The sequence below is a fragment of the Aspergillus terreus genome, genomic scaffold (assembly GCF_000149615.1).
Source record: "Aspergillus terreus NIH2624 scaffold_8 genomic scaffold, whole genome shotgun sequence".
NCBI classification, from domain to species: Eukaryota; Fungi; Ascomycota; class Eurotiomycetes; order Eurotiales; family Aspergillaceae; genus Aspergillus; species Aspergillus terreus.
In genome coordinates, this window is record NT_165931.1 from 1,392,756 (window position 1) to 1,415,344 (window position 22,589).

General features: G+C 53.5%; 9 protein-coding genes across 9 annotated transcripts in view; 6 read left to right on the forward strand and 3 right to left on the reverse strand.

The window, feature by feature from the left end:
- Nucleotides 1–517: 517 nt before the first annotated feature.
- Nucleotides 518–1,284, forward strand: ATEG_06128 (putative cysteine dioxygenase; the record flags this gene model as incomplete). The annotated part of the gene is made up of 3 exons (XM_001215306.1): nucleotides 518–802; nucleotides 857–1,112; nucleotides 1,169–1,284. The coding sequence occupies 3 exons, from the start codon at nucleotides 518–520 to the stop codon at nucleotides 1,282–1,284; spliced, it is 657 nt and encodes a 218-aa protein (XP_001215306.1).
- A 620-nt stretch (nucleotides 1,285–1,904) lies between these two features.
- ATEG_06129 (oxidoreductase, short chain dehydrogenase/reductase family) lies at nucleotides 1,905–2,807 on the forward strand (the record flags this gene model as incomplete). The annotated part of the gene is made up of 4 exons (XM_001215307.1): nucleotides 1,905–1,949; nucleotides 2,003–2,298; nucleotides 2,365–2,662; nucleotides 2,718–2,807. 4 exons carry the CDS (start codon nucleotides 1,905–1,907, stop codon nucleotides 2,805–2,807), a joined length of 729 nt encoding a protein of 242 aa, XP_001215307.1.
- A 337-nt stretch (nucleotides 2,808–3,144) lies between these two features.
- On the forward strand, nucleotides 3,145–5,292 carry ATEG_06130 (glycoside hydrolase family 16 protein; the record flags this gene model as incomplete). Its single annotated transcript, XM_001215308.1, has 5 exons — nucleotides 3,145–3,654; nucleotides 3,700–3,851; nucleotides 3,933–3,985; nucleotides 4,215–5,240; nucleotides 5,267–5,292. 5 exons carry the CDS (start codon nucleotides 3,145–3,147, stop codon nucleotides 5,290–5,292), a joined length of 1,767 nt encoding a protein of 588 aa, XP_001215308.1.
- Nucleotides 5,293–5,902: 610 nt separating this feature from the next.
- ATEG_06131 (uncharacterized protein) lies at nucleotides 5,903–10,756 on the reverse strand (the record flags this gene model as incomplete). Its single annotated transcript, XM_001215309.1, has 5 exons — nucleotides 5,903–9,018; nucleotides 9,068–9,831; nucleotides 9,884–10,195; nucleotides 10,252–10,375; nucleotides 10,426–10,756. The coding sequence occupies 5 exons, from the start codon at nucleotides 10,754–10,756 to the stop codon at nucleotides 5,903–5,905; spliced, it is 4,647 nt and encodes a 1,548-aa protein (XP_001215309.1).
- A 2,100-nt stretch (nucleotides 10,757–12,856) lies between these two features.
- On the forward strand, nucleotides 12,857–13,964 carry ATEG_06132 (FAD-dependent oxidoreductase; the record flags this gene model as incomplete). The annotated part of the gene is made up of 2 exons (XM_001215310.1): nucleotides 12,857–12,888; nucleotides 12,947–13,964. 2 exons carry the CDS (start codon nucleotides 12,857–12,859, stop codon nucleotides 13,962–13,964), a joined length of 1,050 nt encoding a protein of 349 aa, XP_001215310.1.
- Nucleotides 13,965–14,634: 670 nt separating this feature from the next.
- Nucleotides 14,635–15,901, reverse strand: ATEG_06133 (translation machinery-associated protein TMA46; the record flags this gene model as incomplete). Its single annotated transcript, XM_001215311.1, has 3 exons — nucleotides 14,635–15,064; nucleotides 15,122–15,672; nucleotides 15,848–15,901. 3 exons carry the CDS (start codon nucleotides 15,899–15,901, stop codon nucleotides 14,635–14,637), a joined length of 1,035 nt encoding a protein of 344 aa, XP_001215311.1.
- Nucleotides 15,902–16,606: 705 nt separating this feature from the next.
- Nucleotides 16,607–17,510, reverse strand: wos2 (Hsp90 cochaperone SBA1; the record flags this gene model as incomplete). The annotated part of the gene is made up of 4 exons (XM_001215312.1): nucleotides 16,607–16,687; nucleotides 16,748–16,939; nucleotides 16,993–17,318; nucleotides 17,480–17,510. 4 exons carry the CDS (start codon nucleotides 17,508–17,510, stop codon nucleotides 16,607–16,609), a joined length of 630 nt encoding a protein of 209 aa, XP_001215312.1.
- A 681-nt stretch (nucleotides 17,511–18,191) lies between these two features.
- On the forward strand, nucleotides 18,192–18,948 carry ATEG_06135 (ESCRT-III subunit protein VPS24; the record flags this gene model as incomplete). The annotated part of the gene is made up of 2 exons (XM_001215313.1): nucleotides 18,192–18,239; nucleotides 18,310–18,948. 2 exons carry the CDS (start codon nucleotides 18,192–18,194, stop codon nucleotides 18,946–18,948), a joined length of 687 nt encoding a protein of 228 aa, XP_001215313.1.
- A 2,014-nt stretch (nucleotides 18,949–20,962) lies between these two features.
- ATEG_06136 (putative RNA annealing protein Yra1) overlaps nucleotides 20,963–22,589 on the forward strand; it is a gene marked incomplete at both ends in the record, with an annotated part of 3,086 nt that continues 1,459 nt past the window's right edge. Inside the window, 5 exons of the mRNA XM_001215314.1 lie at nucleotides 20,963–21,088; nucleotides 21,135–21,205; nucleotides 21,260–21,515; nucleotides 21,720–21,773; nucleotides 21,899–22,556. Coding sequence (XP_001215314.1) covers nucleotides 20,963–21,088; nucleotides 21,135–21,205; nucleotides 21,260–21,515; nucleotides 21,720–21,773; nucleotides 21,899–22,556 — 1,165 coding nt within the window. The remainder of the gene's footprint in view (nucleotides 21,089–21,134; nucleotides 21,206–21,259; nucleotides 21,516–21,719; nucleotides 21,774–21,898; nucleotides 22,557–22,589) is intronic.

Here is a 22,589-nt window from a genome sequence, read left to right on the forward strand (position 1 = left end):
CGCTAGAACCTAATTGAAGGTCTTGTGGACGATGTTTTGTCCCCTAGCAGGAATGGATGAGTGTGTCAGTAGTTTCATGCCAGGATAGCATTGCAAGTCGTCTCTATAACTTCTGGCAGATTTCTAGATTAGGACGTAGATAGCTATACGATGCCGCTCTAACTATTTTTGTAACAACCTGCCCAAGGAAGCTCCCTCATGAAGATATCCAATTCTATGTTCCAGTGAGATACTTCCTGGCGGTCTATCAAACCGGCGCATATCGCACGCCAGCATTGGCCACATATAACGCGCATGCTCAATGCAAGTGATAAGATGCAGGCGGTCGATCCCTATCTCCATCCCATACATCATGCTCAGTGGCCCGGTTTCTACTTCCATCCGTTCGCCGACCGACCATTCGCCGACCCAACGATGGCAACGAACAAGGGACAAGACCATATAAAACTACCTCTCAACACATTGCAATTGTGATACGCAATATCTACGCCTACCAAGCCCGCATCCACGCTCCAAAATGTCCGTCCTATCAGCCTCACAAGTCCAACTGAACGAAAAGTTCGCCCCGTGCTACCAACGCCTGCCGGAGCGATACGACCTCAATGACCTCATCCGCGATATCAAGGCGCACCTAGGCACATCCGGCGGAATCTCCTCGACCGACGTCGACTCGGAGTACCTGATCTCCCTGGTGCGGAAGTACAAGACCAACCCGGCGGACTGGGGGCGGTATTACTACAACGACGAGAGCAAGAACTATACGCGCAACGCGATCGAGAATATCAATCACAAGGCGAATATTGTTAGTACACTGCCTACCTATGTCGAGCTCAGTTGCCGTTGCTAACCGGCGCAGTTGCTGCTTGTATGGAACCCCGGGAAAGGGTCGCCCATCCACGACCACGCCAACGCCCATTGCATCATGAAGGTTCTTGCTGGGCAGTTGCGCGAAACTGTGTACCGTGCTCCGGGCCAATCGGGCTCTTCCGGACCGCTTGAGATAATGTCTGAGAAGGAGCACTCTATGAATGAAGTGACTTATATCTCGGATGATATTGGGCTGCATCGCGTGCACAATCCGAGTAGTGACCAGGTCGCTGTTTCTCTTCATCGTATGTGCTGCTGGGGTTTCGTGTGTTTTCTTGAATCAATGCTGACAGAATATTAGTATATACGCCACCCAACGCAGCCGACTATGGATATCACATCTTCGACGAGTCCACGGGAAAGTCGAGCTATGTGCCCCAGGCACGTTCTGTTTCGTGTTCTGCCAACCAGGAATAGGCAGACCAGTGCCAGATGAGAAACAGGGAGAATTGCTGCGGGTTCATGCATTCTGCCCTGGATAGCATCATCGCATTGACGTCGGTCGACTAATAGCTGGCCTCTGTGGAACGGAGGATCATGTATTGTACATATTATTCTGCAAATTGTCAGCCACAGCATGTTCCGAGCGAATCTGGCGGGTGATATTGATTTCATACCCATGGTTCAGGTAATCATCTTGCGTCGGGAATGGTCTGTTTAGGGGCAGCGTTTATAGCGAGTTCATTGCTTTAGTTCAATCAGAATGACAGTACCTCATCAACGAGCAGAGGGTATCGCAATTAGCAAGTCGAACTGGCCATCGCGTCATTCTCTGCCACGTCAGAGATCTAGCGCAACACGCCATATGTTCTCAGACGCAAACTTCGCCTTCCTCTGACTGATTAGTATAGCATAGCAGAGCTACTCCGAATGAATCTGATGATATCATCAGCCCGCCCCGCTCGATTTCTAAGCACGGCATCAACAACCCCCGAGCACATCACGACATTGCATAAGCTCGCAAGAGAACTAACTGATAAATAGCCCGATAACTGCCTTCTGTAAGTCAGAAAAATCCAACTGTATCCATCTCCAAAATGACCAAACCCTTTGCAATCATCGCCGGTGTCGGTCCCGGCACGGTATGTACTTTGTCCGCAGCATCTACATCCTAGAATGCAACTGATAGAATCAGGGCGCCTCCATAGCCAGACGCTTTGCCAAGGCATACTCTGTCGTGCTTCTGGCACGCAACCCGGCAAGCTTCGAGCCGGTCGTGAACGAGATCAACACCAGTGGCGGCCAAGCCGTCGGGATCAGCACCGATCTCTCAGACTCGGCGAGCGTCCGGTCCGCATTCGACAAGATCTCAAAGCAATATGCCGGCTCGGCCCTCGCCGCGGCGGTCTTCAATCCCGGTGGCGGGTTTGTGCGCAAGCCGTTCCTGGAGTTGACGGAAGAAGAGTTCACCCAGGGTTATGAAAGTCAAGGGTAAGTAGAAGTATCGCCGTGATAGCAAAGAGAACAGTCTAAGTAACGCAGTAAATGATGGAACAGAAAAGGAGGGTACCTTTTCGCCAAAGGCGCGCTGCCTCTGCTTCTTGAGGCGAAAGGCCTCCCGCATCCGCCTACGCTGATTTTCACCGGCGCAACCGCCAGTCTGAAAGGGTCGGCGAATTTCTCGTCCTTTGCCTCGGGCAAGTTTGCTCTGAGGGCGTTGGCTCAGTCGCTGGCGCGCGAGTTCGGGCCGCAGGGTGTACATGTCTCGCACGTTATCATCGATGGGGTCATCGATATCCCGCGGACTAAGGCGTGGAAGTTTGAGCATGAAGATGCCAAGCTGGATCCAGAGGCTGTGAGTAATGCACGATGTCGCAGAGAGATTCTTCGATGCTAATATGCCATGGTAGATTGCGGAGTCGTATTGGCATCTGCATACGCAGCCACGCACGACGTTTGGGTTTGAGCTGGATCTGCGGCCCTATGTGGAAAAGTGGTAGCTTAGGTAGCGCTTATAGTAATGTATTGGCTTTTTAGTAACGAGTGGATGCTGATCAGCCTTGTACAGCCTTGTACATGACATGGAGAATCCGTAGCAGAAGGGGAAACTCCGGCAGCACCGCCGATCATGCAGTTTGGAGAGCGCTCCGGCGGGTTGCGAGCCTAGTTCAGTTAGTTCAGCTTGCATCACAGTGCGGGAGGTTGCAGCATCTGTTTCAGTGCAAAACGCTAGCAGAATCAAGATCCCCCGCTTAGAAGCTCGCAGTGTAGATAGAGCTCCATATAAGAGCCCTCCGGTAGTCGAACAGGATAATAGAGCAACCAGCATCACTCGCCATGTACCTGCTCACACTTCTCGCCCTCTCCCCGCTGACCTACGGGGCCACAACGCTCATCCCTACGACATGTTTTGACGACTACTCCTCGCTCGAGGAATACTTTGCCTACCTGTACCCCTGGGGCTCCGACCACAACGGCTCCGCCCGGATGGTGGGCAACTCGTCCGACCATGAATACATCTCGGTCGATTCAGGGACGCTCACCATAGTCGCGAAGCCCGTCAGTGGCCAGCCTCCGACCAGTGGAGGCCAAGAGATCAACTATCTCTCGGGCGCGATACACTCGGCTACCAGCTTCACGGTTGAGGCCGGATCGGGGTTCGATATCCAGGCCGAATTCCAGGCGCCAACGGCGACGGGCACATGGCCTGCGTTCTGGTTGAACGGGGCCGACACCTGGCCGCCCGAGATCGATATAGCTGAGTGGAAGGGTATGTATCCGCTGAACTTTGAAGGATTAAGGCTCATGGGTATAGGAACTGGTGATATCAGCTTCAACACTTTCAATGTAAGCCCCCTTTGTTCCAAGCATAGATGAAGTCTAACGAAGCAGACCTCGTCGGAGGTGCAAGCACACGATATTGAATACCCCTCGCCCGATAATTTCCATACCGTGAAAGCAGAGATTCGCGATGAAGACGGCTCGAACATCTCCGTTAAGTTCTTTCTAGATGGGACCGAGGTCACCACCCAGTATGGGGCGGAGTATGTAGGCAAGCCATTGAACTTGTGAGTTTGCCTATACTTCATTGCATATTTAGAAGTTCAAATACTCATCGGCATCAGGATTATCAACCTCCAGATGGAGGGGTCTTCTGGCTCGCCTGGCCCGACCACAGGTTAGTACTTTGCATGGACGCAAAACAAAATCATAGACCACTAACAGATAAGCAGACACGTATTACCGCGTGCGGAATCTCTCGTTCGAGCAGATCTGAAGTGCAATGGAGAAGATGCTTCAATGTAGTGTGAGGATAAGAATAGACAGCGCATAACATATAGTAACTGCATACTTAGCTAGCATATTGAAATGACTAAGCCCCTACGTCATTTATGTGCCTGCCTGAGGCCTCCTACTCTCCGCATCTCCAATTTCACCACACCACACCACCATCACCACCACCACCACCAACATCTCCACCAACACTCCCTCAATCCGATCACCTGCCGAAATGACCCTCGACGACAATCCTCCCGGCGGCTCCCAAAGCGACCTCCCCCGCCCCGCGCCATCGTCCCCATTCGGAAAATACTACCCCCTCCACATCAACCCCGAGAACATCTTCCCCGTGGACCCGATCACCCGCACATTCTGCTTCTTCGGCACGCGAGGCTTCCACCAAAAAGTCGAAGAAACCGTCGCGCGTCGCATCGAGAACGCCCGCGTGCTGATCCAGCGCCTCCCGACGCAGGACGAGCTCGACGCGATGGTGACGCACAGCTCGCGCAGCGTCGCCTACGAGCGCAAGGGGATTTGGATCGGGGCGCTCATCTACGCGGGTATTTCGCTGCCGCGGTGGGCGAGGACGGAGCGCTGGCGCACGTACGTGCCGCCCACCGGGTCGATGGTGCAGCGGCTGGCGGCCGGGTTCAAGGCGTTCAATAAGGCGGAGCCGCTGGTGGCGCGCCAGCGGACTATGCTGGCCGTGTTCAAGTTGATGTTCTCGATGATTGCGGGGGCGTCGGTGTCGGGGGTGATGGGGGTGTATACGGAGACGAAGAATACGGTGTCGGATCCGCGACTTGCGCAGTTTATGGCGGATCTGCGGAATCAGAATCCCGAGGAGGTGCAGAAGCGGAAGGCCGCTGCGATTGAGAGTCGGAGGAGACAGATGCACCAGCGGCGGCTGGAGGAGGTTCCTGCTGTTGGTGATGGGCAGGGTGGTCTGGAGAAGGAGCAGGGATATGCGTCCGGGGGCGTGGAAACCGACTCGCCTCAGACTGCGACGGCGGGTCGAGTGTATCAGGCGGTGCAGGATCGCAGGCCGGTCGTCGACAGCTCTGAAAGTCAGTCGAAGGGGTCGTATTTCTTCGACGATGATGATGCTAGTCCCGTGGCGCCGGAGCACAGAAACACCAGCCTGCAGGACGCGGGTGCGTTGCAGGCTAACTCCTGGGAGCGCATCCGACAACAATCGATGTCTGAACCTGCACAGAAGACCAGAGAGAACATAGGTCAGCCGCCTAAGGACGTGTGGAATTCCTCGGACTACTCGAACCCGGACGCCTCGAGACAACGTGAGCAAGCACAGGCGGAGTTTGATCGGTTGATCGAGGCCGAGCGCAGTCTGGGCAATGAGTCCTCGGGAAGCTCTGGTCGCAAAGGTTGGGGCAAATGGTAGTACTACGTCTTGTTCTATATTCTGTACCATACGAGTGCATTGCGTGTGGAGTTTAGGAATTCTTTCAATTGTTATATTTTAACCTACGTTCGAACTGTTATCAAAATGCTGACTTCCACATGGCGAAACTAAACATTATATGGACGAGTCACCTCCCAATCGGTTGATGAATGAGGCACTTTTGCCCTCGCGAGCCCAATTTAGATACGCAAAGAGATAGATGGTGATATAGAAAAAGGGCCGTTGTACGTCAAGAAGAAAAGGGTATAATTTATCAACATATCTGGCTGACAAATTGAGAACCAGACTCAGAATCAATCAGAGAAACTTGAAAGAAAAACATATCATAAATCGTAAAGTCAAGCACGGTCAAACTAGAAATCAGGAAATACAGCAACGCAGGGATATTCTGAATTATATGCGCCCGTCGGTGGCAGACACCGTTTCGTACGGCATCTGAGTCTCATCAGGGGCAGCCCATGGCTCGGTTCCTCGGCCGTTGGACCCCATTCGAGCCAAGTTGCGGATCTTGCTAGAAAAGCTCTCGTTGACACTCTTTCCACGTCGGTGGTCGAATGACATGCGGCGCCGCTCTACACCCGACCGCATCTCCATACTCGGCGCCGGAGCAGCCGTCATCGCGCGTGGAAGCAATCTTGCCATATGCTCATTATCAATCGCAATGTCTATCGTTCCTGACGACTCCCGCGGCGACGCGGGCCCTGAGAGTCCCAATGGCGGAGGAGGCGGCGGCGGCGTATTCAAATGCTGCAGTTCGGGCAAGATCGGAGGGTTCTCAGCTGGGTTCCTCTGCATAGCATTCTCAATGGTCTCCTCAATACTGACAGACACTGGGGAGCCACCAAAGTTCGACCCGACCTCACGAGAGCTTTCTCGCCGGTGGCCCATGTTTCGGTTGCGGCTGTTCGAACGGCTCCGTGGAAGCCGAGGGTTGAATCTGGGATGCATGGGGAGGTCCATAGGTATGGTCCCTGGATGTTGATTCTCCGGGACAGGGACCGACATTGAACGTCCGAGTTGATCAATACCTCCATGGTATCTTGCGTCACTCAGAAGAATCGTGTTGTCGGGCACACCGGGGACTGCTGGTGCAGTCTCTTCATATCCATTATACTTCGGATGCTTCATTGCCTTCGGCGTAGCAGGTAATCCGAGGGGGCCGCCTGCCCGCGATGAATTGGAGTCAGAGCTGCTGGGATATTCTGGTGACGCTTTGCTTGCAGAGGCCCTGCGCCTTCCAGGAGTCCGCGGGGCAAAGGAATGGACGGAAAAAGGTGGGCTTTCCAATCCTGTCCGGAAGTATTGCAACTCTCCCGGAAAGGGGATATTGGGCGCTGATGGGTTACGGGCAAGCGACAGACGTCGAGCTTCCAATTCAGCTGCCGCAAGCTCCTTCTTCTTCTGTTCTGACAATCCCGCTGGAGGTGCTGTTGCCGAGTGTCGATTGCGGGCATCCTCAGACAGCATGTTCAGCGGCTCCTGGGAATCAGTGTTGATATAATGTCCATTTGTGGTATCGCCATTTGGCGGATAGTCTTGATAGTCGCTGCTCTCGTGCTGGCTGTGGCTATGGGATCGACCCCTTGGTCGTCTGTTATCAGGAGACGGGTCTCTCTTCGTCGTACCTTTCTCCGGCCGCCGACTGCTGCTTCTCTGCTGGCTGCGGAGTCTCTCGCGGTCACTGGAGACCAACCTAAAAGCGTCATCCGTATGCGACATCGGTAATGGAGAGGATGGAGATCTATTTCGCGAGGCAGGCCGGTCGGTGCTGCGGCCACGACTAGACTGGTTGTTCCCGACACGACCTGCGGTATTGCGGCTTGATGATCGGTTCTTACGGCGTTCCGAAGAATTTCTAGAACGCGGTTTTCTCACTTTGCTGGCGCTGCGCGATTTGGATGATCCCTTATCTTTCCGACTGTCCTCATGCTGCGTCGAGTTCGTGTTGTAACGGGCGATTTCCTCCGGAGACATTGGGACTGGTGAAGAAGGCGAACGCTTAGCCGGTTGGATATAGCGCTTCTCGTGCCGACCTCGCGTTTCCTGCGTCGTTTTTCTCGAAGTATCGCGTTGTGTCGAAGTCTGGCTGACGGAGTCGTCGGTATTACGTCTAGCGCGGCCATGAGGCCGGTTTTGATATTTTCTCGCGTGATAAGTGGCCTCGTCCAGGCTGCTGATATACTGGTCGATGCTCCGACCACTGATGCTTGGGCTCTTAGTGCTGAAGCTGTTCGCGGACGCTGGGCTTCTGAAGCTGGCCATCGTCACATCAGACTGGTCCTGCAGATCAGCTTCCAACACTTCATGTATTTGCAACTCCAGGCCCCCAGGCTTCCGATCTCTGGACCCATTTCGGCTCTCCGACTGCTCTCGCAGAGCCTCAAATACACCAGGTGCAGGAGAAGGCAGACCTTTGATGTTTACAAACTTATCGGTTGTCGCCTGGACTGCTGTTTGGGGGCTAGGCTTGTATGCTTCATCCGGGTCATACCGTGCCGATGGCAATAGCCCAAGCTGGTCTTCTTTCTGGCGGGTACTGCTCTTATCTTGATCATCATTCTCGGACGTTGATCCATAATCCACAGATTTGGCCGATCCATTAGGGGGGAAACTCGGGGGCTGTACATCAACCGGGGTTTCACCGATAGAAGGCAATCGTCGTCTGTTGAAGGCAGGTGTATTGGTGCGAGAGTTCACTGCATTGTTAAGGCTCTGGGAGTTATTGAACCTATATGACCCGAACCCTCCGGGAGACAATGCGGTTTCAGCCACAGCAGATTCAGCGATAGGCGTGACTCCGGGTGCATTCGTAGGTGTCCGATCATCCGACTTCAAACCGGGAAAACGGAATTTGTTACTTGGTTGGGAATCGAAAGACGTGATCAACTTGAGAGCTGGACCTTTGGTAGCTTGCCTGTTGCCCGTCGAAGAAGACGATTGTTGGAGTGGAGGAGGCATCAGGTTTGCAGGGTTCATGTAAGGCGGTTCTGGTGATGCCAACGGCGATCTTCGAGACATTACCTCCGCAAAGGATGACGGGGGCTGCGCCGATGGTGATGCCCAGGGCGCCGATGGCTCAACCCCAGTACACATGAAGCATCGAATTGCGAGTTGTTGCTGAGAGTGCGAAACAACATGTTCTCCCCACCGTCGGACCAAGTATGACTGACGTTGCCAGTCGGTAGGCAACACCAGACACGTCATTAGGATCGCCTCCATATAGTAGTTCTGAGAAACGTAGACCTCGATTGCGTCATTTTTATCCCCCAGAGAGAGCAAGATAGTGGCCGCCGTATGTACGTCGCCCACTTTCAGTAACTTTTGAACGAATGCTTCCCCGACCTTGTTGGCTTGGGAAGCTCCGCTCATCTGGCTGAAAGCCAACAACATCCAGTCGGCGGTCGAACTGGTACTCGAACTTATCATGGAGGCCATCTGGTCCGAGTCGTATTCTCCCAACCACTGGGCTAGTAGGATAGCGCTTTGAGAATCCGGGGCGTGGCGGTTCACTGTAAGGCCTGTCAATCAGAACTTCAGTGACACAGAACGGTAACTTACATTCATCAGTAATTAGTTCATCAATATCGCCCTCCCAACCAAAAACCACGCTAAGCATTTGACGACGTAAATCATCAGGGGTAAGACGCGACTCGTCCAAAGGTGGGTGGTTCCTAAATGGGACGTCGTTGAGACGGGCGCGGGTGAAGGGGAACAGATCAACTGGTTTATCGGCAGGACTAAATTGGACTTCATTTCTCAACCGTGACCCGGCTCGGGAGCTCTTGACAGAAGACGACGATACGGAAGGAGCATAGGCATATGACCCTGCAGATGGCTGGGGAGTATCTCTTTCGCTGGCAGAGGCCAAGGAGAAAGACGTCCCGGTGTGAGCGGATCGGCTGGGTGGAGAGAAAGGCCCAGGTCTGTATTTCCCGGACGAGGCAGTTGAGCTCACGGATTTTGCATGGCTTCGTGAAGATACCGGACTACTCGTGTCGGCACGTTGTGGCTCGAAAGGCGCTCTCCGAGTCCCAAATGCATTGCCCGATTCCCGAATGTCCGGGGGATCCTGCAAGGTCCGGGACGATGCAGCTCTGGCTCTGGCCTCCTCCAATGGATCGGACAACATCCCCACAGGGAGATGTTGTACATTGGCAACCATTGCTGGGTTTTCGAGGTCATATTGCTGAATTGAGTAGTTGGGCCCAAGAGTGAACAAAGTGGCAGTCGGACCATAGTTCGCGATGCCGCGGACGTTCTCTATTGTAGGGATGGGCTCAGATGTCACATGCTTGGTTCTCACATCCCATGCCCATGTCTCGCTGGAAAGACAGGTCAGCTTTGCCAGTTTATCGAAAATGAACCTATGCACACCTATCCAGATATTGTATAATTCTCCCGTTCTTTGACCAAGCCATCCATTTAGGTTCGGAGGATGAAGACGTATCAGATCGCTTCAAGACTCGTATGACGCGGGGAGGCTCTTTTCCAGCTGGCTTTGACACACTCCATACTCGCAGGTCGCCGTCGGAAGACAAGGTGGCCAACATATCAGACTTTTGTTTTGACGAAGACGCATGCCAGGCCATGGAGACTATCGGCGATGGGCCTCGTGAAGTGGTCATTGTATGGAGGACCGAAAAGGTGGGATGCAATGTGGCGATCAATATGGATCCATTCTGATACCTAATTAGCAGGTCAGTGAGCTATATTCCTACAGAAGCATTGCTGTTCGTGCATACCCAATAGCATAAGTTCGACAATCGGAGCCTGGAGCTAAGGCTGTGATCGGGTCGAAGATCGTGCGCCGGGAGACATTTTCGGAGGTTGAGGGCTCAAACAGGATCACATCGCCCTTCTCATTGCCTTAAAGTAAATGAGCATGGGGGGTTTAAGGCGAAAGACGCGGGACATACCGAATGCCACATTGCCATCGCGCATCCAGGCAGCTACCCGAAGTTGCTCAAAAGATGCGAATCTCGCTATCACAGACCCGGTGAACAAGTCCCATACAATTGCAGTCTTCCCCACATCATAACTGACAACCAGCCGGCCTGCACCCCGTTCGCTAACATTGTCCACGGATATGAACGAGATATCTTGGTGGTGATTCTCAAACCGGCGTTCCAATGCTAAAGTGTCGTGGTGGAGGCAGAGAATGATCGAACCCTGGGCGTATAGGAACAGCGAAGCGGTCGATGCGCAGGGTACAAAGCTCGCGGCCAGTCCTTGACTCTGTGGAGCCATCGGGGGCAGCATGGACTTTACCGTTGTTGATCGAGGTTCAGCGGTGGGGTTGACGTTCCATGACAGGTCTACCATTCTTCAAGCACAATGGGTTGGTGTATTGAAACTTTCGGGTCTTCTCTGAGACCTTGACGAAATCCTATCACCTGATCAAGTGAATCGATGCAGGCCACTTCACAGGTGTTCCCACAGCCAGATCATTCAATTCCATATGAATCTCGCCGTGCAGTCGGTACGATTGTGGATCAGATACAAGGAATTCGTGGCACAATCTAGCAGGGGGCCGGAAGACGTTCCACTCGAGACATATGGATTTGGGGGAAATGAATGTGGCAGCGGTCAGGACAGGTGATGTGCGGCGACGGTGTGATTGCGAGATACGAGTGCAGCAACGTCCGAGGCATGCGCAAGTGAGACGATAGTGATACAGACCGGACAAGGGCAGAGTCAGGATGAGAAGTCGTGCTCCGTTAAGAAAGGGGACAGTGACCAGAGTAGCTACAGCTCTCTCGGCGGAAAAGGAGATCACGTTGGGGCGGTCGATCTGATAGATATGGAGGGGGCGGGAGTGGGGAGAGGAGAGCGACAAGAGAGACGACGAACAGTCCCTCTGGCGTTTCGTCACTAGTGGACGACACTACTCTCCGGAGTGTAGCGAGTAATTTGCAGGACTTGGAGTTCTGTGGAAGTGTCTTAATCTTAATCCTAGAGGACCAGCCTCTCCACCACGACCATTGGATCGTCTCGGCTGCACGAAGCGACCTCAAGGGCGGGAAAGGACTCTCGAGGCGACGAGAACAGACGATCCAAATCTCCAGCCATCAAGCAATCGGAGTGTCTATCACGCCAAGAGGGTTTCAGTCGACCGGGCGCTTGCTGGCAGATGACCAGGGGGAGGCAACCATCGTACCCCGGGACGACCGTTCGTCGGATCTGCCAGCACGGGTACCATTTTTGCGACAAAGATGGCAGCTCGGAGTGGAGACGCGACCAGAGCAAGCAGGCATTTGGGGGTAAGATGAGGCGTGGTTGGAGGGAGAAGAGAGATGCGAAGAGCAGACGAGGCTGCTCAGGAAGGGAATTGGATGGTGGTGCGGGTAGGCAGAATGCACGGGGATTGGCTGCGGGCAGTTTCTTCACACTGCAGCCCTCGTCCCCCAATCACACCGGTGCACCCTCCCCTCCACGGCGCGTACAGATGTGATGAAAGTTGCATCTTCTGCCTCTCACTGGCCCAGACGGTGTGAATCCTTCCCGGGAGGAGACGCCAATCACATCCGCTAACCCGCCGGGGGCGGAGTACGGAGTCGGTTTTTCTTGGTCTCTCCGGGCGAGGGCTATAAATGGCATTGCTGGCTCTATTAAAGCAGATTCACCCAGTGTCTACCTAGATGGCTGGGGCGGTCCTAGATCAATCCACTTCGAACTCGTCAGGACTTGATATGTGAGTTCTGGGCATTACGGAGTAAAATATACAGCCTCGGGATAGGTATATATACCTTGGCCACTGAAGACCTTCTATGGAAGCTGACGGGAATCTTCATCTGTCATATGAGGCTTTACCATATAGGTGGACCCGTCTCACACTGTGACAATGCTCCTACTACAATCCAAGCACGTCGATGTCTTCGAAGCATGTTATGTGATCGACGAACCGCGGTGTGACAGTGGCGTCGATCCTGAGCTCGAGCTCATCATATAATGCGATCAGATGCAGAGTTGATGAGTCCCGGGGGTCCCGGGTGATGTTGGTACAATGCCCATGCTTGTTGATATACCGTAGATGATATAGATGGTGTACAGGGAGACTGGAGTCAGTCCTAATCCTAATGAGGGATATCAAACACCAACAAAACTGTGTAGGGTGGTCAGCGACTGTAGACGTCTACTCTATTGAAAATATAACCACCATACATCCATTGCCTGAGTGATATTTGATAATCGATTAGGGTAGTTGTATAGATCAGGCTTATCTCGGGCCGTTGACTCACGCGGGGGTTTCCCCGTCTTATCAACCATGGATGGAGAGCTTCAATTCCTACCTGTCCCTTTCTTCCTCTCCTCTGCACACAATCAACCCGTTGACATCATAAAGCTAGAATGCCAGATAAAGAAACCATCGTCGTGATCGGGTAGGTCGCAAATCCCCTGCAGGACACATCCGAAGCTAATGTACTCCTTATCCAACAGTGCGGGGGTGATAGGCCTGTCCACCGCCCTCTGCATCCAAGAACACCTCCCTCGCTCGCAGTCCGTCCTGATCGTAGCCCGCGACTTCCCCAACACCACCTCGCTCAACTACGCCTCGCCCTGGGCCGGCGCGCATTATCGGCCCGTGCCAGCCTCCACCCCGCAAGCCGCCCGCGAGGAGCGTCAAGCCCGCCGCACCTACCAGCACTTCAAGACCCTCGCCGCAACCGAGCCGGCCGCCGCCGTGCAGGCCCTCGACGGCATCGAGCACCTCGAAAACCCACCCGCCGAGTACCTCGACCCCCGCGCCATCCCGGACTTCTTCGCCCATCTGGACGGCTTCCGCCAGCTCGCCGCCGATGAGGTGCCCGCCGGCGTGACATGGGCCGTGCGCTATCGCACGTTTGCCGTCAACTCGCCCGTCTACTGCGCCTACCTGCTGCGGAGGTTTGTCTTGCAGGGCGGACAGACCCGCGAGTACACCCTCGGCGACCCAATGGAAGCCTTCCACCTGGCCAACAACGTCCGCACCGTCGTCAACTGCTCCGGCTTGGGCTTCGGCGACCCCAGGTCCTTCATCATCCGTGGCCAGACCTGTCTCGTCCGCAACCCCTGCGACGTCACCCTCACCCGCCAGAACTCGGACGGCTCCTGGTCCTTCTGCATCCCGCGGCCGCTGGGCGGAGGCACCATCATCGGGGGCACCAAGCAACCGCGCGACTGGGACCCCACGCCGTCGCGCGAAACTAGGGAGAAACTGCTGGCCAATGCGGCCAAGTGGTTCCCGTTCACGCCGGAGAGCGAGGGCAAGTTCGATGTCATCCGTGACATCGTCGGTCGTCGTCCCGCCAGAGAGGGTGGCATGCGGATCGAGGCAGAAAAGGTCGCCGGTGATCGGACGATCGTGCATGCTTACGGCGCTGGAGGCCGTGGGTACGAATTGTCCTGGGGTGTCGCCGAGGACGTCTTGTCCTTGATGCGGGAAAAGGGGTTGATCAAGGAACGCGCTTCCTTATAGTCTTCCTCACGGCTTTCATCTGTACATCCTTTCAACGGTTCGCATACATTATACATATTGGGATCTTGTAAAGCACCAGTAGATACTATGAAACATGCAATAGCACGCATTCCTGCATCTACCCTGCTTATATAAGGCTGTTGCGAAGGCCACAGTAGTAGTAACTAGATTCCTAAACCTCATGCAGAAATAGTGCAACAGATCTACTGCGTATGGGACCGACACCTTAGAAAACATCGCTGGTTCATGAACATAACGAACGGTCTACGTACAAATCTGGCAAGGCAAAAATGCTGTCAGTTTTCTTCCGCCACGTTCAGATTCAGACAGACACAGATCTATCTCAATCTTGTGTTCTCCCATCCCGAATCGTCCTCATCCATGGCTTCCCCGGAAGCTTTCCGTGCAACAAGACATTGCATGGAGAACACAGATGGAGGACAGACTGTCCATGGAGACCACCACAGCCCCGCGTTGAGGAGATTAATACAACTTGATCACTTGGTAGAGGTATCCACAAAACCAAAGAGAAGCAGCAGTGTATCCATCATCCAACAACATGACCAACTCCCACGGGTCCGGACAATGGCCTGGTTCCCTGATTCAGTCTGGGAGGACCGCAACCCTAAACCCAAGATGCTTCACACTCTTGGGGGATTGTGCACAGGACTCAGCCTTGGCCCTCCTGTGCAATCGTCGCATCGTTAGACGCCGGTACGGGCAGTCCGGCGATCCGCGCCAGTCGTTCCTCTTCCTTCTGGTCACGAATTCTCTCCGTCTCCCTGCGGAGGGCTTCCAGGTTCCAGGCATCATCATCGTCTTCCTCATCGCTGCTCTCATCATCCGCCCGCCAGTTACCGCTTTCGAACAATGTACGTCCGGTGGTCTCCTTAGCCTTCCGGGCCTGTTCTTCTGCAGCCTTCTTGTCTAGACGATCCTTCTTCCACTTGGCGAACGTCTCTGGCGTGACGGGCGTCAGGTTTCCGGTCAGCTTGTGTCGCTCGCTTTCCAGCCAATCTTCCAGCGTCAGGGTGTTCAACGGAGATTTGTCCATGAGAGCCTTCTCGGCAGCTCTCTGCTCCTTTGTCTTCAGAACGAACCTGTCGAGGTTGTTAGCAACAATATACAGGTACGGGACGGTACTGTAAGCAACATACCCAGGTGGCAAGCTGTGCTTGTACATGCACTTATCACCCCCATTAGGACAAACCCAGAACCAACCATACTTCTGGTTCTCGACGGCGTCGATGAAGTATTTGCAGACCTTGTCAGTGGTCGTCCGTGGGTTTCCGTGCTTGCTCAGAACGACCTTGCGCAGCTTCTCTTCATCCCAATCGTCCATGGTATCCTTCTTGCGGGCCTCCTCCTCTTCAGCCTTAGCATCTCGGGAATCAGTGTACAGGTCCTTCTTCGCGGACTTGCGCTCGATGTTGAGGTCGTGGCTGAACTTGCACTTCCGTCCCTTCTCACAATTGCCCTGCTTGAAGAACACACAGAGGACGGTCTTGGGATCCACACCGAAAGGCACCTTCTGGGTTTGCACGGGCTTGAACAACTCCGCGGCCTCGCGCTTCGCATCCTCGGCGGCCTTCTTCTCCGCCGCACGCTTGGCCTTTTCAGCTTCTTTTCGCTTCTCGTCAGGAGTCTTGCTAGATTTCGCTTGCGCTTGTAATTGGGCGATCTGTTTCTTGGCCGAAGAACCTTTTTTCTGTTTGGTGAAAATTCCGTGTCAGTTGGTGGTCACGAGGTTGGCGTGATTCGAAGGGTTTGGTTTAGGACGGTCGACGACGTTGAGCACATACGTTTTTCATACCAAAGGTCTGAGGGGAGGAGGGAGGTTAGCGATTTGTCTGCTTTTGATCACACGAGCGATCGGTACAAACCTTGTCCTCGACGGTCTTCTTTTTCTTGGGCTGGTCCTGCTTCTTGGGAGGCATGGTGGCGGTGTTTGGTCTTCAACTAGTCCGAAATGTATATAGAATAGAACGAATGGAGTAGGCGAGTGCCAGTATGGCAGAGAAACCGGGGAGATGGTCCGCCCACAGTCGATCGGAGTGAAAAGAGGGGACAGTGGAAAGAAACCTCGTCCGATGAAGGAGAGTCGAGGGAAGTATTGTCAGAACAAACAATCGGACAATAAGACGACCTCCGATCACTCGAGGAGTGGGGAGAGATCAACGATAGTGGTGTGGGAGTGGTGGTGAGAGAGTTGTAGCGGTGGTGGTGACGGTGGTAAGAGAAGCAACTGGAAGTAAGGGCAAGACGGAATCCTCCACATTTTGTGAGTGGCGGCAACCAATCTTTTCTCGATTTTCCCTTCCGCCAATAATCACCGCCCGCCGCACCAACACCAGTTGTCGTCATCCTGTCCATACTAGGCACTTGAGTATACAAGAAAATAGCATCTGTACTTGATCTACTCGAAAAGTATTCTCCGATTACGAACGTATGTCATCTCGTCGTCTCAGTACATGATATGAGCCGCCTATTCATGTGTCCGAGGACTCCCAGTAGACACCAAGCCCAATTTCAACACAATACAAAAGGTAAGAATAAGTGGGATGCATCTCGTAACGTTTTCATTCAACTGTTTTGTTTTGTTTTTGCCACGTCGTTGAGTTCACCAACAACATCCCTCAGATTTAGGAAACCTCCTGGATCTTGGACTTGGCTGACCCCTCAGCCTTGTCGTCGGCCTCTTCCAGCTCAGGCATCTCATCCTCCTACACGTGTCATTAGTATGCATGATGTATGTATGTATGGGACGGGATATATGGACATACCCCTTCGTCGTCGCCAGCAGCACCAGCGGCATCCATACCAGGCATGCCACCCATGCCCTCAAGGCCGGCGCCCAACTTAGAGAAGTCAATGTTTCCAAGACCACCCTGGTCACCACCAAGGCCTCCGAAATCACCGAAGTTGTTGGCGTAGTCATCATCAGCAGCCTCATCCTGCTCGTCTTCGTCGACCCACTGGACCATCAATCAGTAATGTCCGGACCAGACTCGCATCCTCGATGACGTACCTTGTCGAAGTCGGTCTTCAGGAAATGAATCTTCTGAGTCGTCTTCAGCAGACGGGGCCAGTACTCCTCCTTGAGCTCCTTCTTCCGCAGAACCAGCTCAACCTCACGGTCGCTGTGGTTCACCTTGGAGTTCTCAGGGTCGATCTCGGCATACAGCTCCAGCTCGACGTCATATTGTACGCCCTTCTTGGAGGGTCCGGAGAAAGAGACCGTGGTCGGCGTGATGTTCAGCTTAGCCTCGGACTTGGGGACATCGGGCGCCTTGATGTTCACGTAGAGGTAGTTGCGCTCCGCTTCCGTGGAGGAGGAGCGCTGGGCCCATGTGACTAAGGAACGATGTTAGTTGAGAGGAAATCAATAGCGGAGATGTATCCCGATATGACGATCTCCTCTGATGGGAAGTCAGGATACAATGGGCAAATTGCATGTGGGTGGGAGGTGTTGACCACAGCAAAGCGGGGAAGGTTGAAGGGCTCTCAGAACGCACCTTCGGGGTGGAGCTTAGGAACGTCAGGCATTGTGAATAGAGAGAAAGATGGAAAGAATTAGGAGAAGGGAAAATAGAAAAGAATCGGATTGGAGAGGCGATGAAGGATAGAGACTGTATGGAGACAGGGATGAAGATCAAGCAGTAGTCGTAGTTGAGAGGAGGGAAGAGAGGGCAGGAAGTTCTTACTCCATAGAGGTGGTAGTAGTCAGACTGCTAGAAAGTACTGGAACTCTCCTCCCACTCGTTCACGTTTGCCCTGTTTGCTTTCATTGATGGTGCCTCAGGCTGGCTAGTTAGGCTGTTTCCGGCGACGTCATCGCGTAATTACATTACACTGCCTGACTCATCAATACGACCGCCATCGATCTTCGGAGTGATCCATTCATGATTCTGCCTTCATCTCCGGTCCAAAGGACAGACATTAGAATCACCACAAGAAGTATGCGACTTTTTTGACGCAGTATCACCCGGGTACCATTTCATACCGACTTCCATCTCCACCATCTTCCGTCGCCTCGTTTTGCCTCCCATCTGACCCTGTCGCCGTCCATCCTCTACCCCACCGGAGACGTCGCCGAGGGTGGGTATTCTCCCAGCCTCACTCTACGCTCGATAGCCTCAGCGCTGAACAAATCCCGCCATCCAGTGACGACGAGTACATCAAACTTCTGCGGAGCTTATCGTACGACTGTATCTGGCGCTTACCGTCATGGAGACCCTCAAAGCAGTCTTTTTTGGGCCGGACCCCCAGGCTCAGGTATGCTCTCTCCGCGCGCCCCATATCCCCCTCTCTGTGTTCACTCCATGCTAATTACATCTCACTGCAGATGAGAAAATGCAACCAACTTATCCGTGCCAACACCCGCCAATTAGATCGAGATATCATGCAGCTCAAAAACCTCGAGAGCAAAACCCGGCAGTATATCATCAATGCCTCCCGGCGGGCCGAGCGTAACCCATCGCAAGCAAAACAAGCCATGATGGAAACGAAGACCTTCGCGCGAGAGCTCGTGCGAATCCGGAGACAGTCCACCCGACTCACCACCAGCAGAGCCCAACTCCAGAGCGTACAGATGCAAGTGAATGAGGCATTCTCGATGCGAAAGATACAGGGGAGTCTGAAGAAGTCAACGGGCATCATGAAGGACGTGAATACGCTGGTGCGCCTCCCAGAATTGACGTCCACCATGCATCAGCTGTCGACGGAGCTCGTTCGAGCGGGCATTATCGAAGAGATGGTGGACGACGCCATCCCCAACAACGAGTTCCTGGAAGATGAAGAGGAGGAGGCCGATGCTGAGGTCGACAAGGTCCTGCAAGAGATCCTGCATGGCAAACTCTCCCAGGTCGAGGATGTCAAACAGAAGCCACTGGAGGAGCCCGAGGAAGGTATCAGCGAAGCGGTCGAGGACCAGGAGGCCACTTTGGAACAGATGCGGGGACGGTTGGAAGCCTTGAAGAGCTGATTGAAGAGGCCTCTTGACGGAGATGTCTAATGTACCGCGGTATATAGGGAGTTGGGTGTTATGCTGGTGTCATGCTGTTCATGTCTGTTGTGTTTTTGGAGGCTGGTCCTTTCGTGGTTATGAACTTTCACGATACTTTCTAGAGAGCAATTGAATACTAAGCCAGGCCATATTGTTCATTCACTTGGACCAATACCGAGTAAAATTGGCATATCAGAAGTAAATACGTACCTATCATCTTCATACCTTAGTCAATAGCGCTGTATGGGTGCAGGTGGTGCCCTGTGTACGGGTGTATTGAATGTTACGAGTGGGGCTGAGTCATCGGATCCCGATGTGGCCTAGTGTCAGCCTCGCGGCTTCGACTTCTCTCCTTCCCGCCTCCGTCCGTCATCATCTTCCTCATCCTCTCGTCCTTTTCATCCTCCCACTTCGCGTTTGACATCCTCGCGTCGTGTGAACTTCCATTAATCTCTTCCTTCGGCTTACCGCTACTTTTACACAGCCGATTATCGCCCTCAAGCGTCAAATCTGCTCGTCCCTTCAACGTGTTACGACCCTCTCCGTAGCGCACCCGTCAGCACACGTCGCTTCGCGATCTCTATCCCACCTCTTCATCTCCGTGTCCGACTTTTTTTGGACAACAAACATGTCTGGAAAGCTCGACAAGTCTCTCGACGAGATCCTCGTCAACCGTCGCCAGGGCGCGCGCCGCCGTTCTCGCCGGTCGGCCACTTCCAAGGCTACCACCGCCACTGTTCCGGTTGGAGGAGTGAAGAAATCGACGAAGGCTGCCAAGGTTGCCGGAAAGGTTGTTCCCAATGGACACCCCGTTTCCCACGAGAGCAAGATCATGGTCAGCGGCTTGGTATGTCTTCTGTCCCTACCTCCCCATCGTTCTCATTACTAACAACCTGCAGCCTTCGGATGTGAACGAGGCCAATATCAAGGTATGTTGATCGAAAGGCCATCGCCTTGGGTTTCTATCGCCGTGTTATTTTTATCGAGACCTTCGAGGCGCCATCGGCCTTTGACTCGCACGCGTTCCGACTCTTGTCACGCCTTTCCTACATATTGGCTGTCCTGGTCTCCTGCACAGACAGTGCACTCCTTCGCAGCATGTCGCACGCAATGAACTCATTGGAACCATGCGAGAAGCGACCGAAGTCGAGTCCTGTCCAAGTCCTGCAACAGCACATCCTGCCTCGGCGGATTCTGTTGAGAATGCCTGCTCGTTTGTGACGCAGAGGACTGTGCTGTGGAAACTAGTTAGGAACAAGATTCCTATGATCATTCCGCTTAGCTGCGCCTGTAGTACGCATCTCGGGTGTCGGGCATCAGCGAGCGCATCAGCAGACCAGCAACCAACGAGTCGTTTTATATTGCAATGAAATATGCACCTGTCTCCAGGGTATTTGGCGTGTGGGAACATCGCCCCCAGATGATGAAGAGCGCCGTCATACAACCTGTCGAGACTAGTGAGCGTCTTGCTTCGTCCTATCATGGACATATTTGAGGTACCCTGGGAAAGTCTGAGAACGACTATTATCCCCGCCGCACAAGGGACCTTACCTTTTCGACTGTGGTTTTTTTTTCTTGGTGGGGAACAGTCGGTTTAAGCCTTGTGCTTATTCACAGCGCTTTTGGTACTTAGGGTTTCAGCGTATCGGACGTCGCTGGTGGGATCGGGGGATGGAGATATGACAACATGTTCAATCGGAAGGTTCTAGCAGCCCTGTTGGAGGGAAATTCGACTCGGCTGTTTGTGGCTCCACGTTTGGACTCGATTGCGTTACTTCGACCCTAAAGGAGATTCGTTGCTTATCACTAACCACCGCTGTGTGCTCGCTGATGCTCTTTCTTACGGAAATTGGAGGGCCTTTCGCGCGTCTCGATATTTTGGCCTCGCCGGCGTTTTCGCATTTTCATCACTCAACTTCAGAGCCGATATACTGATTCTATATGCTGGCTTTAGGAATATTTCTCTAAATCTGCAGGGCCTGTTAAGCGTGTCATGCTCACGTACAACCAAAATGGTACCAGCCGGGGTATCGCTTCCATTGTCTTCAGCAAGCCTGACACGGCCGCCAAGGCTGCTAAGGATTTGAACGGCCTGCTCGTTGACGGGAGACCTATGAAGGTGAGTTTCCCAAATGCATTCTTTATCGCTTTTCTAATGTGAGTAGATCGAGGTTGTTGTCGATGCCTCGCACGCTCCCGAAGTCCCTGCTCCCAAGCCTCTTGGTGAGCGTGTCGCGTAAGTTACCCTCCACGTGGCCGTCCGTAATGATTGATTTCTCATATGTTATAGACAAACCAAGCCCCAGCCGAAGCCCGCCACAGCTACCAAGACTGCTAATGCCCGTCGGGGTCGTCGTGCCCGTCGTGGCGGTGGTCGTAACACGAGCCGCCCTAAGCCCAAGACTGTGGAGGAGTTGGACGCCGAAATGGTCGACTACTTCGCTGGCAACGAAAACGCCCCTGCTGAGGGCAACGCACCCGCCAATGGAACTGCCCCGCAGCCCGCCACCAACGGTGGTGAGGATACGGGAATGGCTGAGATCTCGGTAAGTGATCACGGTAGATGCCCAGAGTATGTGATGCTAACGATGTTTAGTGAACCTTTCATGATACCTTCTAGTGTTTAGTCGATGGAGACAGGTTATACCTCGTTTTAACGGATTGCTTTTCGCCCGTCATTCGGGCTCTTGGACTCGTGGTCCAGTATTTTATTATCTCAGTGTGTTATGTTTAATTCGGTTTTGTTTCAGCTTTTCACCATGGTTCATTTCTTGGCTGCGTATGGTATGCGAGGGGATCAGAATGTATTTAATATGCTCTATGGGTTTGCGAATGAAATCTGAAAACGCCATTTCAGTAGCAGGATCTAAGCGTAATAATGCAGGGCCTGAGTTCATTCTTCACGTATTATGGGCTAATGTTAATACAGGAGTTATCAAGTCCATGTGCCATTCGGCGGCCCAAAATACCCAACGTCTGGCATCGTCTTCCATGGCACACCCTCTGCATCCGCCGTGTTGAGATATACGTTATTTCCCCACCAGTCGGGGAAGACGGCGCCGGGGTACGAGATGCAGAAGAAGATGACGATACCACTCAGAGCGAGACCGGTGTCCAGCGCAGCGGCCAAGACGTAGTTGTATTTAGTCCACCAAGCGAAGAAGCGGCGTTTGATGAAATGGTTGAAGGCGAAGTTGACCATGGCCCAGCTGGAGTAGTTGATTCCGGTTGCTGTTTCATTAGATTATTGATATACTACAATAGTAAACAGAGGGGGGGGCATACCCGGCGGAACATTGTAGGTCCCTACAAAGATCAGAGGCCAATTGAGGTACTTCCAGAAGTTTTGGCGAGTGCGCTTGTACAGGAACCAGGTGATGACAGGAGCGATGGCGCCGATCCAGAAGAAATGCAGGAGGGAGGAGTAGATGCGGCCGACGGAGTAGAGGCGGCGGGGGCCGATAAGCCCCCAGATGATGGAGGAGGAGTAGACGGTGCGGCCGTTGGGGCAGGAGAAGCCGTCGGGTTGGTCGGAGGCGCAGACTTCGGCGATGGGGCCGAGTATCCAGATGGTCACGCCGGCCTGGGTGAGGGTGCCGTGGAGGGTGGCGAGGTCCTGG